The 13,696-nt window shown below is 52.0% G+C and overlaps 1 protein-coding gene across 4 annotated transcripts in view; it reads left to right on the top strand.

Moving 5' to 3' along the window:
* Positions 1-12,071, top strand: part of wwc3 (WWC family member 3) — a 34,930-nt gene extending 22,859 nt beyond the window's left edge. Inside the window, exons 6-23 of one of the 4 annotated variants that reach the window (XM_077014985.1) lie at positions 1,151-1,280; positions 1,666-1,812; positions 1,923-1,996; positions 3,313-3,561; positions 4,056-4,145; positions 5,556-6,073; positions 6,176-6,296; positions 6,516-6,599; positions 6,694-6,780; positions 7,689-7,884; positions 8,056-8,259; positions 8,362-8,462; positions 9,146-9,287; positions 9,443-9,592; positions 9,708-9,800; positions 9,972-10,202; positions 10,826-10,953; positions 11,188-12,071. In XM_077014985.1, coding sequence (XP_076871100.1) covers positions 1,151-1,280; positions 1,666-1,812; positions 1,923-1,996; positions 3,313-3,561; positions 4,056-4,145; positions 5,556-6,073; positions 6,176-6,296; positions 6,516-6,599; positions 6,694-6,780; positions 7,689-7,884; positions 8,056-8,259; positions 8,362-8,462; positions 9,146-9,287; positions 9,443-9,592; positions 9,708-9,800; positions 9,972-10,202; positions 10,826-10,953; positions 11,188-11,254 — 2,812 coding nt within the window. In that variant the 3' untranslated portion in view covers positions 11,255-12,071. Of the gene's footprint in view, positions 1-1,150; positions 1,281-1,665; positions 1,813-1,922; positions 1,997-3,312; positions 3,562-4,055; positions 4,146-5,555; positions 6,074-6,175; positions 6,297-6,515; positions 6,600-6,693; positions 6,781-7,688; positions 7,885-8,055; positions 8,260-8,361; positions 8,463-9,145; positions 9,288-9,442; positions 9,593-9,707; positions 9,801-9,968; positions 10,203-10,825; positions 10,954-11,187 lie in introns of all 4 variants that reach the window. The other 3 variants (XM_077014983.1, XM_077014984.1, XM_077014986.1) reach the window with 3 other exon arrangements.
* Positions 12,072-13,696: the final 1,625 nt, after the last annotated feature.

Here is a 13,696-nt window from a genome sequence, read left to right as displayed (position 1 = left end):
TGTACTCAAGATCAAAATCACCTTCTACATGTTTTGAGCGAACAAACGAATGACCAGGTGAATAACCAGACGGAGAGTCAGACGGAGTAATTATGTCTCGTACATCCTGGAGCTCCGTCCTGCTGCTGTAGCAGGTCCTGCCACCTCACAATTACTCCTCCTCTCCTCTCCTCACACAAGTACGGCATTGTTTCCCCCTCAGACCTACAGCCTGTGTGTGTGTGTGTGTGTGTGTGTAGTCCGGCACGGAGAATGGTCCACGCCTCTGCCTCCACACCACAACCCCACCCCTCCACACCGTCACACCCTGAACACCGCACCCCCACCTCCTCGTGCCACGCCATCCTGGACACTCCACCCCCACCTCCATGCTGCTCTACACGCCGCTACACCCCACCCTCACATTTAGCACGGCTACGTTGGGCTGGACACTGTCCTGGGCTGGACGACTCTCGCATATAAATTAAGTCATTCAAATAATAAAAAATATTTGATGATGAATCCTGACTGTGGAAGACAACGCCGTTCTAGAGTCCCGGCCCTCGGCCTCCCTGAGAATGGCACTGCCTTCCTCTAAGCGACAATAAAACTGTAACACGGGAGTGTGTTTGGGTCATGGTGGTAGGTCTGCATGTGTGGGTGTGTGAATGAGTCACACCCTGTAATGCTGTGAGCAGACTGATGCACCGCAACACACTCCGCTGGGCCAGAGTCCTGCGTCTCGAGGGTCACACGGGTCTCCTTTCAGACTGGGTTGTTGTGGGATACCAGACCTGCATCCTTACGGGGGGGGATTCAGCTCCTCTGCTGTTATGTCACAGTAATGCACAGGTGAAGTAACACAGAGTTAAATGAGAACTAGTGTAATTCCCGTTGAACTGTGTAATTGGGTGTGTGTGAAACGAGGTGGTTAGGATTTTTGTGTGAACTATATTTAGGTGTCTGTGCAAAAATGTTTAGACATAGCAGTTTAAGGTAACGCTTGGGCTGATGGAGAGATATGAGAGTCTTTACTGCTGACGGTGACTGTGTGTGGATCTGTGTGGCTTGGGTGGGACTACAGGAGACATAAAAACGTAATCTGTATTTATTTATTTTTACTGTGTGTGTGTGTGCGTGTGCTTGTGTGTGCGTGCGTTTCCTGCACCAGAATTGACCGAAAGATGTCCAGCAGTCACACCAACTACAAGCTGGACGAGGCACAGGCCATATTTAATGAACTGCGCAGCATCAAGAAGGCCATCAGCTCAGGCGAGAAGGAGAGGCAGGACCTCCTCCAGGTCAGCGCTTCCTCCATCACCACCGCCAACGTTGTGGCCACACCTCCTCTTAGTCACCTGACCCAGGAGAGGGCAGGGCCTGCCGCATGAGCTTTACACATTTTTGCCTTAGCCCGTTAGCCTGTTAGCCGTGCTTAAAGGCCTGGCTCTTCACCCACACACACTTTCTGGCTTGTTCACTGTTTATTGTTTCAAGTTTGTGAGCTGGAGTAACTTCAACCTCATAAGGTGCTGAATACTGCCACCTAGAGGAAAACATTTTAGTTGACATTTGTTCATTTTGTTCCGTTTGTCTCTGACTGGCCTTTGGTCAGTAATAATCATTCAAACCAATCTTCAAAATTTTACACATTTTGCTTGTTTTCTCTGCTTGTATAACTTACAGAGCCTGGGAAAGCTGACCGGATGTTTCCACAACCTGTCCATCAGCGACTCGATAAACGAGGTGGCCAACAGTGCAGGAACCCTGGGTGACCCGTCCAGCTTGCAGCAGTACATAGACACCGGCTGCCAAACAGATCTGATCGGAGAGGTTGTGATTTTTTTCATGTTTAAGTATCAGAAAGAATGTGAACCCCAGGTGTCTTCATCCTCTCCTGACCATCAGTCTGCACAGTTCATGTGTGAACTTTTCTATTTCAGTTCGGTTACCAGGACTCGTCGCCATTAGTTGACAAAGTCAAGCTCAGCTGGCAGTATGAAGAGGCCAAGAAGAAGTACGTGTCATTTTCCACATGGTCCCATGATCGCTGTATTGCTGAATTAACATTTTGTTCTTTTTACATTTTTGGCTCGTTATTTTGATTACAAGGGAATTCAAAAGATGCAAATGGTATTCAGGGCATGCTGGGTAATTCAGGGCGTGCTGAGATTGAGCTCCTGTGTGCTGGGGCTCTAAAGACCGTATGTCTAAACCCTCTAATAGGAGAGTGCAGATGTAAGTGCTTGGAGATCCTGTGGGTCATATGCTCAGTGTGATGACTGGGTGATGATCTGTACTGCCACACTGATTGATGATTAAAGGATCATTCACACTCTGATCAGTGATTAACGTATGGCTCTCACACTGAACAGTAATTGAAGTATTGCTCACACTCTGGACATGATTGTGTAGGCAGCTAGCACTGCTCCATTTAGGCCCTGTATTTCACACTGTCACCTGCAGTATGTTTTCTGGTCTTTCCTGGTTGCCTCATCTGGTTAATCTTAACCAGAAGCCAGTTTCTCACACACTGATCCCCCTCTGTGTTTAAACAGTGTGCTGGTAACTTTAGTGATGTATGTAACAGTGTATACTTTTTTTTTTTTTACACACACAAGATGCATGTTGCCATAGTGATGGTGAGCTATGAGTGAGGGAAGCAGAGGAGGAGAAGAGAAAAGAAGAAAAGGTGGGGGGAGGGAGGGGGGGGGGGACCTGTGGAAACTTGCATGCTCTCAGACTGAGTCATGCCGTCAGATATCCAAAACACACACCACACACACACACACACACACACACACACACACACACACTCTGTGAAACAAGCCCAGTGCCTGTAGTGACTCACTCTTGGTTTACATGCAGCTATTACACACATGTTCCATACATGATCCTACCGTGCGTGGCCCTCAGAAGCTGAGCTCTGAGACGGACCGCGTTTCAGCACCGTTTCACAGCCGGGTCAGCACTGGAGCAATGCTACTAGTGTCCTCCAGAATGACAGGAGCATGTATTAGAACTCCCTGTGTCCTCTGAACCTCTCTCGCTCTCTCTCTCTCGTTCTCTCTCTCGCTCTCCCACACACTCTCTCTCTCTCTCTCTCTCTCTCTCTCTCTCTCTCTCTCTCTCTCTCTCTCTCTCTCTCTCTCTCTCTCTCTCTCTCTCTCTCTCTCTCTCTCTCTCTCTTCACTCCCTCTCTCTCTCTCTCTCCTTCACTCCCTCTCTCTCTCTCTCTCCTTCACTCCCTCCCCCTCTCTCTTTCTCCCCCCCCCCCTCTCTCTCTCTCTCTCTCTCTCTCTCCCTCTCCTTCACTCCCTGCCTGTCTTTCAGAGTGTCCAGTATCCAGCACCAGCTGGCCCAGTTGGACAGTGAAAGCTGGTCGGGGCGAGCCGAGGCGGACCGGGATCGCGACTGTCTGCAGCTCCTGAGGGAGAAGGAGGCGCTCTTGCAGGAGCTGTCGCTCCTCGGCCAGCAGCAGCGCCCCCCGGAGGTCATCCTGCAGCTGCAGGAGGAGCGGCACAGGCTGGAGGAGGAGGTGCAGGAGGCCCAGAGCGCTCAGAGTCACGGCGCCACCCAGAGGTCAGCAGACGCCACTACCACCCTCCCTGACCCCTGACCCCCTCCAGTCCTGCTTCGGTCTGTAGTAGACCCTTACGAGTTCCACTGGTAGAGGTGGAGGGAGGGTGGAGGGGGTTATCAGCAAGCTGGCATAAAATAGCGATGGCAGTGAAGAGCTGATGGTGCATTCTTGAGCATAATGACGGCAGTTTCAGAGGCAGCCAGCTGTGGGGCTTTAGTGAAGATGTTTGGGGCAATGAAGGCGACCTCATGCTCTCAGCCGGGGCCTCTAAGGGTTAGTTGGGTCCTCTGAGGGTTAGAAGAGGGTTCCCCTTCAGGAAGGTCCCGTTATGATAGTGATTTGGTGCATTTGTTCTCTTAGTATCCTTTAGTCCTTTAATTTTTTTCTGTATAAATGGCATTTCTGAAGAGAAAGAATAACTGTGTGTGTGTGTGTGTGTGTGTGTGTGTGTGTGTGTGTGTGTGTGTGTGTGTGTGTGTGTGTGTGTGTGTAGGATACTGCAGCAGGAGAAGAGGAATGTGCTATTGAGGCAGCTGGAGGAAGCCACCCGCATCACCACCTATCTCCACTCTCAGCTGAAGAGGTACCACACACACGCCTCTACACACCCCACCACACACACGCCCCTACACACCCCACCACACACAAGCCCCCTACACGCCCCACCACGCACACGCCCCCTACACGCCCCACCACGCACAAGCCCCCTACACGCCCCACCACGCACACGCCCCCTACACGCCCCACCACGCACACGCCCCCTACACGCCCCACCACGCACACGCCCCCTACACGCACCACCACGCACACGCCCCCTACACGCCCCACCACGCACAAGCCCCCTACACGCCCCACCACGCACAAGCCCCCTACACGCCCCACCACGCACACGCCCCACCACGCACACGCCCCTACACGCCCCACCACACACAAGCCCCCTACACGCACCACCACGCACACGCCCCCTACACGCACCACCACGCACACGCCCCCTACACGCACCACCACGCACGCGCCCCCTACACGCACCACCACGCACGCGCCCCCTACACGCACCACCACGCACAAGCCCCCTACACGCCCCACCACGCACAAGCCCCCTACACGCCCCACCACGCACACGCCCCACCACGCACACGCCCCACCACGCACACGCCCCACCACGCACACGCCCCACCACGCACACGCCCCACCACGCACACGCCCCCTACACGCCCCCACCACGCACACGCCCCCACCACGCACACGCCCCCACCACGCACACGCCCCCTACACGCACATGCCCCCACCACGCCCCCTACACGCACACGCCCCCTACACGCACACGCCCCCTACACGCACACGCCCCCTACACGCCCCTACACGCACGCGCCCCCTACACGCACCACCACGCACGCGCCCCCTACACGCACCACCACGCACAAGCCCCCTACACGCCCCACCACGCACAAGCCCCCTACACGCCCCACCACGCACACGCCCCACCACGCACACGCCCCACCACGCACACGCCCCCTACACGCCCCACCACGCACACGCCCCCTACACGCCCCACCACGCACACGCCCCCTACACGCCCCACCACGCACACGCCCCACCACGCACAAGCCCCCTACACGCCCCCACCACGCACACGCCCCCACCACGCCCCCTACACGCACACGCCCCCTACACGCCCATGCCCCCTACACGCCCCCTACACGCCCACGCCCCCTACACGCCCCCTACACGCACACGCCCCCTACACGCCCCGCCACGCCCCCTACACGCACACGCCCCCTACACGCACACGCCCCCTACACGCCCCGCCACGCACACGCCCCCCCTACACGCACACACCCCGCCACACACACGCCCCCTACACGCACACGCCCCGCCATGCACACGCCCCCTACACACCCCACCACACACGTCCCCGAACACGCGCTCCTCAAACGTCCTAATCCTGGTGTGATGCGGCGTGATCTCTGATCTTCCCCCTGTGCCTCTGCAGTCTCTCGGCCAGCACGCTGACGGTATCCAGCAGCAGTAGCCGTGGATCTCTGGCCTCCAGCCGCGGCTCGCTGACCTCCAGCAGAGGCTCGCTCAGCTCAGTCAGCTTCAGCGACATCTACGGCCCGCCCCAGTACGAGCGCCCCGACGCCCCTGCCGAGCCGCTACAGCCGGAGCCCTCCCACCGCCCGGGGGCCAAACGCGGGCCAGACGCTCCCCACTCGCTGGCCTCCCTCTCCTCGCGCTCCTCCCTCTCCTCTCTGTCCCCGCCCAGCTCGCCCATGGACACGCCCTACCACGTGGGCCCCCCGGACTGCCCCCTCGCCCAGATGACTGAGGAGTACATGGAGCTGGCCGGGCGCGGCCTGGTGCTGGAGGGTCTCCGCGGGCCGGCCGCGGCCCTGCAGCACTCCGCTCTGGCCGGGGAGGGCGACGTGGCGGGCTCGTGCTCCACGGCGCCCCTTCTGGAGGGCAAAAGCCACAGAGACGGCGGCGTCCAAGGGGCTTATAGTGCAGCAGGTGAGACGGCTTACTGAATTTTATTTTTCTGAGACCCTCTCTTCAAATTTGATGATAAGTTTGTGTGTGTGTGTGTGTGTGTGTGTGTGTGTCGACGTGCAGGGGTGACTTTGCGCTCTAACGGCGTGAACCGAAGCAGCCGCAGAGCCCGGCGTGTCTCCGCTGGTGTGTGTGACGACGTGCTAGCGACCGACAGTGGTGTGTTCGAGGCCTGGAGCAGGAGGTTAGAGCATATCCACACACACACACACGTTTTATATTGGAAAATGTGAATATTATGTGTTCATTAGTATGCAGTGCTGGTTTATGGTGGATCTGTTTCAGGGGGTGGGAGGTGGTGATGGTGATGGTGATGGTGGTGGTGGTGGTGGTGGTGGTGGTGATGGTGGTGCTGGTGGTGGTAACTCAGGGTATATTAAACTTGCTGAACTTTTCCACCCAGCAGGACAGAAGAGGCAGAAGAAGTCATGTTCTCCCGAGATGCCGTCAGTGTTCCAGAAACCCCTCAGATTCAGTTGGGACTCCTGTAAGCCTGTGGTCCCCCCCCGTCTCTCTCCCTGTCTGATCAGCAGTTCTCTCTCTCTGGGCTGTGTGGGTGCTCATCACACTTTTGTCTGCAGGTACGACTCAAGCTCCATATCTCTGCTGCTGCATGTTCTTCAGATGAGGAATCTGAACAAGGCCGTCGTGAGAGATGGCCACAAAGTGTGAGTCCGCAAAGTACAGTGATCACTTTTACATTTGTGCATTCACGTTATAATGCTCACATTTGCATTCATTTACAACCTGCACGTTTCTCGATATGCCAGAGCGTGAATCCAGTTCTCATCTGTTGTTCCGGGTTTTTAGCCTTCCTCTAAAACATTACCTCATCATGACCACATCACCCTGGCCGAGGTGGAATAACATTAGTCAGTAATACGAGATCTTGTTTTTATGATGTGGATAAATGAACTGGAAACTCGTTCTGATGAATAGCAAGTTAAATATTAGCTAATGGTGTTTTATTGTTAATAATTATGCATTTAGTTTTATTCCTGTAGATTTACTTTGTACAGATTGACATGATGATTGTGTCAAACTAGTACTATGAAGGCTCTGTTATTGATAACTTATTAAGTACAACACACTCCAGCTTGAATTTAAGAAGCAAATGTCTAACCGTGTGGCACATGTTGAGAGAGCTTGGCACAGTTTTAAGGAGCATGTATGGAGGCATTTATTCATTCAAATTAATGTGGAAATCTGGGATGAAACCACCATTTATTCATTCTGATTAATGTGGAAAGCTGGGATTAAACCATCATTTATTCATTCAGATTAATTGGGAAAGCTGGGATTAAACCATCTTTTATTCATTCAAATGAATGGGGAAAGCTGGGATTAAATCATCTTTTATTCAGTGAGATTAATGGGGAAAGCTGGGATTAAACCATCATTTATTCATTCAAATTAATGGCTATTAAACATTTTTGACTAATAGCTGCTTATTAGAAAATGCTGTGATAGTGTTACTGATAAACTTAAACCCTGTCACTGCTTGAATGTCCTGTTTCAATGTCGGTGTTTACCGTGTGTGTGTGTGTGTGTGTGTGTGTGTGTGTGTGTGTATCAGCTTTGTGAAGGTGCACGTGCTCCCTGTAGACCCTGCCCGACCGTGCACATACTACTGCTGTAAGGCCCAGGAACTGCGATCGGCAATCAGCTTCAATGAAGGCTTCCAGATCACGCTGCCTGCAGGGGGCGCCATCTCCCACGCCCTGTACCTGCAGCTCTGCACCCTGGGCCCGCTCGGCCAGGAGGAACTTCTGGTGAGATCACACTACAAACCCACATGTTCTTGGTGAGACTGAGGCCACCAGACCCCAATGTGATGTGTGTGTGTGAGCAGGGAAATCTGTGTGCTGCGACGTGCTTGGGTGACGGAAATAATGTTGGGTCTGTTTTGTGTGTGTGTGTGTGTGTCTGGCTGCACATGTCAGGGATCGACCCAGGTGGCCCTGGCTGACTGTGCAGGCAGTGTTGACATGTCGTTCCAGTGGTATCGAGTGCAGATGCTGCTGCCCCCTGGTGGTGGAACAGAGAACCACCGGCCTGAGCCCAGCAGCCTGTGCCAGCCCAGCCACAGTGTTGACGAGGAGGATGAGGAGGATGAAGAGGATGGCAGAACCCAGGCAAGGCCACAGGTGGCTGACCTCTAGCTGCCCTCATCCGCATCACCTAGTGGTTTTGTTCAGCTTCTATCACCCAGTGTGCTGAGATGTGGTCCTTTCTGCCTCTCTCTGTAGGTGTGTGTGAGGGCTCAGAGGGGCGAGATGAAGAGAGGGTTGGATCTGAGTGAGGAGGAATTGGAAAGGAAAGAGGAGCAGGGGGAGGTGGCGTCTGAGAGGTACGCACACCCCTTCTGCTCGTGTGACCTATGTGACCTGGACCTCACAAATACTCTGAACTCTTATTGCGTGTGACGAGGTGCATTGTCAGGTATTGTGAGGCAGGCAGAGTCGTCCTGGTGCAACTCTTCATGTGGGAACAACATTCACTCTGTCTGTAGCCGTGTGTGTGTTCCTCTTCCTGTAGCCGTGTGTGTGGTGTGTGTACCCTCTGTCTGTAGCCATGTGTGTGGTGTGTGTTCCCTCTGTCTGTAGCCGTGTGTGTGTTCCTCTTCCTGTAGCCGTGTGTGTGGTGTGTGTACCCTCTGTCTGTAGCCATGTGTGTGTTCCCTCTGTCTGTAGCCGTGTGTGTGGTGTGTGTTCCCTCTGTCTGTAGCCATGTGTGTTCTGTCTTCTTGTAGCCGTGTGTGTGGTGCGTGTCCCTCTTCCTGTAGCCGTGTGTGTGTGTGCGCATGTGCGTGTGGTGTGTGTGTGTGTCCCTCTTCTTGTAGCCATGTGTGTGTGGTGTGTGTGTCTCTTCTTGTAGCCATGTGTGTGTGGTGTGTGTGTGTCCCTCTTCCTGTAGCCGTGTGTGTGTCCCTCTTCCTGTAGCCGTGTGTGTGTCCCTCTTCCTGTAGCCGTGTGTGTGTGGTGTGTGTGTGTCCCTCTTCTTGTAGCCATGTGTGTGGTGTGTGTGTTGCAGGAGCTGGCAGGCAGAGTCTGTGGACAGTGGCTGCAGTAATAGCACAGCGTTTGTTATACCCTGTACTGAGGGCCTCTGTGCTGAGGGCATCTGTACTGCCACAGGGGGGCGCTGTGTCCCTGATAGGTCCCTTGTTATAAAGGTAAGTGTCTTGCATATCTGTGTCTGGAGAACTTTCCTATACTATGATGGTAAAAATAAAACAAACAACTAAGGCGGAAAGACGTTTAGATGAAGAGGGACTGATTCCGTTGGTACATCACTGCTGGAGTTTTGCGTTTTTGTGAACGCTTTCAGGTTGACAAGGCAACCAACACAGAGCTGATGCGCATGCAGCATAAAGAGAGGGCGGGGCGATGGGGCCACGCCCCCCCGTTCCTGCGTAGCAGCACGTTGGCACGCTCGCACACATTCTCACCGGGAGCCCGCAGCCAGTACGTTTGCAGGGTGAGTGTGTCCCCGTTTTACTCCCCACACACACACACACACACACACGCACACGCATACACACACACCTACTAAGGCTGCCTCTGCTGTGCTTGATATCTTCTGTCACCTTCAGTTGTACCGCAGTGACAGTGACAGCTCCACTTTGCCAAAGAAGTCGCCCTTCATCAGAAACACTCTGGAGAGAAGAACCCTCAGATACAAACAGGTGTGCAAAACCCCCAGCAAAACACAATGATTCCGCTTGTATGGGCTAGTAATGTAGTAACTGTCTGATCATCCTAATTTCGTGTGTGTGTGTGTGTGTGTGTGTGTGTGTGTGTGTGTGTGTGTGTGTGTGTGCGTGTGCGTGTGTGTGTGCATGCTCCTCACACAGCAGCCTCACCGCTCCTCCCTGGCCGAGCAGCCTACGCGCACCTCCCTCGACCTGGAGCTGGACCTCCAGGCGTGCCGGACACGGCAGAGGCAGCTGAGCGAGGAGCTGATGGCCCTGCGTGAGCTCAAGCTGCGACTTGAGGAGCCAGGCCAGGGGCCCCGGGGCCCGCCAGAGCAGCACTGGGCCCTGAGAGACGAGCGCTTTCGGGGACTCCTGAGAGAGGCCCAGAGACAGGTAAACCCTGGGAGGGACCCAGAGACGGGTAGACCCTGGGAGGGGCCCGGAGACGGGTAGAGCCTGGGAGTGGCCCGGAGACGGGTAGAGCCTGGGAGGGGCCCGGAGACGGGTAGAGCCTGGGAGGGGCCCGGAGACGGGTAGAGCCTGGGAGGGGCCCGGAGACGGGTAGAGCCTGGGAGGGGCCCGGAGACGGGTAGAGCCTGGGAGGGGCCCGGAGACGGGTAGAGCCTGGGAGGGGCCCGGAGACGGGTAGAGCCTGGGAGGGGCCCGGAGACGGGTAGAGCCTGGGAGGGGCCCGGAGACGGGTAGAGCCTGGGAGGGGCCCGGAGACGGGTAGAGCCTGGGAGGGGCCCGGAGACGGGTAGAGCCTGGGAGGGGCCCGGAGACGGGTAGAGCCTGGGAGGGGCCCGGAGACGGGTAGAGCCTGGGAGGGGCCCGGAGACGGGTAGAGCCTGGGAGAGGTGCAGTGTTGTCCCTCTATTTTCCTGACTAAACAAAATCTTTTTTGGAGATAATTAACATAGGTACGTGGGTGTGTATCTTTTTGGCTTGAACTTTTTGCTATTCTTCTTGTTTATTAATGCATGTCACCTCCATTTCCCCCCCCACCCCTCGGTCAGGCCAAGCAGAGCAGGCAGGAGCAGAGGCAGGAGGAGGCTGCGGAGAGGAGACTCAGGAAGGCCTCGAAGGAGGTGCTGCAGATGAGGGGACAGACCCCCAAGGAGCCTCTCCCCGTGCAGACCTTCAGGTGGGCCACCAGCACAACCACTTCCCCACTGCCGTGTCAGCATCTCCCAGCACCTGGCTCTGATCTCCACACTGGGCTTAATGGTTTGAGTTATGGCAGAAGTTTCCAGAAGGTTCCCGCTGTCTTTATTACTCGCCCGCCGTGTTCTGTAGCTTGTGTCCGTATTCTGTGTTTTGGAGCCATTTTAGTCTCTCGTTGATATAGAAAGTAACAGCTGAGTCCTGTGCCCAACAGAGAGAAGATGGCGTTCTTCACTAGACCAAGGTTCAACATCCCACCTCTGCCAGCCGATGACGTGTGACTCTCCTCCTGGACACCAGAACAGATATGAAGTGCTGGTCTTTTTTTGTTTGTTTGTTTTATTTTATTTTTTTGTATCCAAGTCCATGAAGTAATTAGAAGAACCATATAGTTATTTCAGCACAAAGAATAAAATATTAACATGCAAGTTTCAACAGAAAGCTGTGGAAAGCTGTACAAAAGGTGTGTGTGAGTGAGTGTGAGAGAGTTTGCGTGTGTGCGTGCGAGTGTGTGTGGGTTTACTAATGCGCGCACACACCATTTTGTGTAATTAAATATTAACATATTGGCTGATTTTCTCTGAATGTTAAGAAGGGCAAACAGCTGTTTTATAAGAACAAATGATCCTTTTACAGTGTACTTGTGAATCGTCAGCGTGTGTGCTTACCTAAGGCTGGAAAACGGGAACAAAGTCAGTTTAGACAAATTCACTGTACTGTAACTTATTTTATAGTACTTTTCCTTGAAGGAAATAAAACTGCTTCCTGCTTTTTGACGTATTTTATAAAACTTCAAACAAACAGCACTTACTGAAAGTGTTTGATGTACAGTAGAATGGAAATTTGGCTGATTTTGTTTCTGTTACCTGATTCTTTAATGTTATTTACGCAAAATGTCACTTTTTGATCCACTTTTATTACAATTGTCATTGTCGTTTGTGCTATTGTTATATTAAAATTATTAATATTATTACTTGTACTTTTCAATATATAGATGAATATATGAAACACTGTTCAGATTTTTTTTATGGCGTCTGTAGGAATATCTGCAGTGTTACCTCTTTTGTAAAGATAAAACCATTAAACTGTAAAAGTGCAGCTTTGTCATAATTTGTCATAATTCAGTCCAATGCTTTACCATACATACTCCAGTATAAACGAACACCTTTGAACATTGAGTATTTATATTGACTGTTTCATCACTTTAATGTTTTACTGGGGCCTCTTGAACCTGTAGTTCTGGTTGGTGAACACTAGAGGGAGTATATTATCAGTGTTGTAAAAGTCCTAGGGCTGGAAATGGAGAATGCTGCTCCCTGTCTGTGGCCCAGGAAGTGAAATGTATTTAAGTCCAGATTTCGTGCCCCAATTAAGCCTACGTCTAGACTAATAATCATGTCTGACTCACCACTAGCACTTCAGCCTAAGACTGCCTCCATGTCTGAGAAATGAGTCCTGAAAAATCACAGTTCAGCATTGAAATCACAATTTTTAGTTATGGATAAATTTATAGTTGGAGCAAAGCAACATTAATCTACATAGACTGAGGAAATGGAAAGATTTCTCTTTTTTATGAGTAAAAACGAATCATAGCATTGATTCCAGTAAACCAGCTCGTTTTTCAGCATTTAGCAGAAAGTAAGACGGGTGCTGAACAACATGGGGTCATTTGCACATTCCAGCACCCGAAGGTTTTAAGCAAATTTATGGTGCCATTCTAGTATCAACAAGCGAGACAGCAACGTCGGGATGATTTCTGGTTTTAAAAAATGGGGAGGAAAATGTCTGCTGTAGTCGTTAATAATCTTAAAAGACACTAAAGCAGAAGCCATAAAAGACCCTCATTAGGGACTTTTCCGTGGAGAACGCTGGCAGCATTTCAAGAAAAAAGCCACATATTAAAAGCAATTACCAAATTGCACAGGGCGTTTTCCCAGACTTTAGCACCCTTCACCACTCTTCAACGTCAGATTAGCAATCTCAGATTTCTACACTTTCAAACGGCAGAGAATTACTGCCGTGTAAAGGGACTCGGGCCGCCATGAATGTGCAATTACCTGGAGGCTGATGACAAGAATGTACACACACATGAATGTTTTTTCCGCGCAGTGCTGGGCCTGCAGTCTCCGTGTTTGCGGCAGGAAGCGGGTTTTAAACTCGGCGGGGTATCTGCTAGTGTGTGTGATCAGACCCCCTGCCTGTCTGCGCTGAGTGCGGGTGGTGCTTCACCCCGTGGATACGTTGAGAGATTAACTGGCTGTTGTCGGGATTCAGTGCGAGCTGATCTACGCAGCTATTGATTCTTCCATCCTTATAGCCTGCTGGTCCTCTTAATCTTTCACCCATCTCGTTCTGGTAGACCTTCATCTTTGTTCCATTGCTTCTCTTGCGTTTATTTTCATCTTTAAATTCAGTCCAACAACCCATTTTTGCACGTCTTTCTATCTTTTTCTATTCCCTTCATCTCTATATATTAATTATTGTTTTTGTTATGTCCTTACTGTCGTTTGCCTCTTTGATCAAAGTTTTCTCATTTATTGTAGAATCCATAGTATACATACTGTAATTCTATTATATATGGCTTTTAGTAATCCAGATGGTAAGATTTCCATGTAAATTAGACTGATCTGCCATATCTATTTAAATGCATTTTCTCTGAACATTCTTTGCCCCTGATGAATCCTCACCCTGAGATCTGAGTCTTATGATATAACTAATAACAG

Source organism: Brachyhypopomus gauderio, chromosome 8 (assembly GCF_052324685.1).
Source record: "Brachyhypopomus gauderio isolate BG-103 chromosome 8, BGAUD_0.2, whole genome shotgun sequence".
NCBI classification, from domain to species: domain Eukaryota; kingdom Metazoa; phylum Chordata; class Actinopteri; order Gymnotiformes; family Hypopomidae; genus Brachyhypopomus; species Brachyhypopomus gauderio.
The sequence above is the reverse complement of the archived record's forward strand: the minus strand, read 5'-3'. Positions and strand labels throughout refer to the sequence as shown.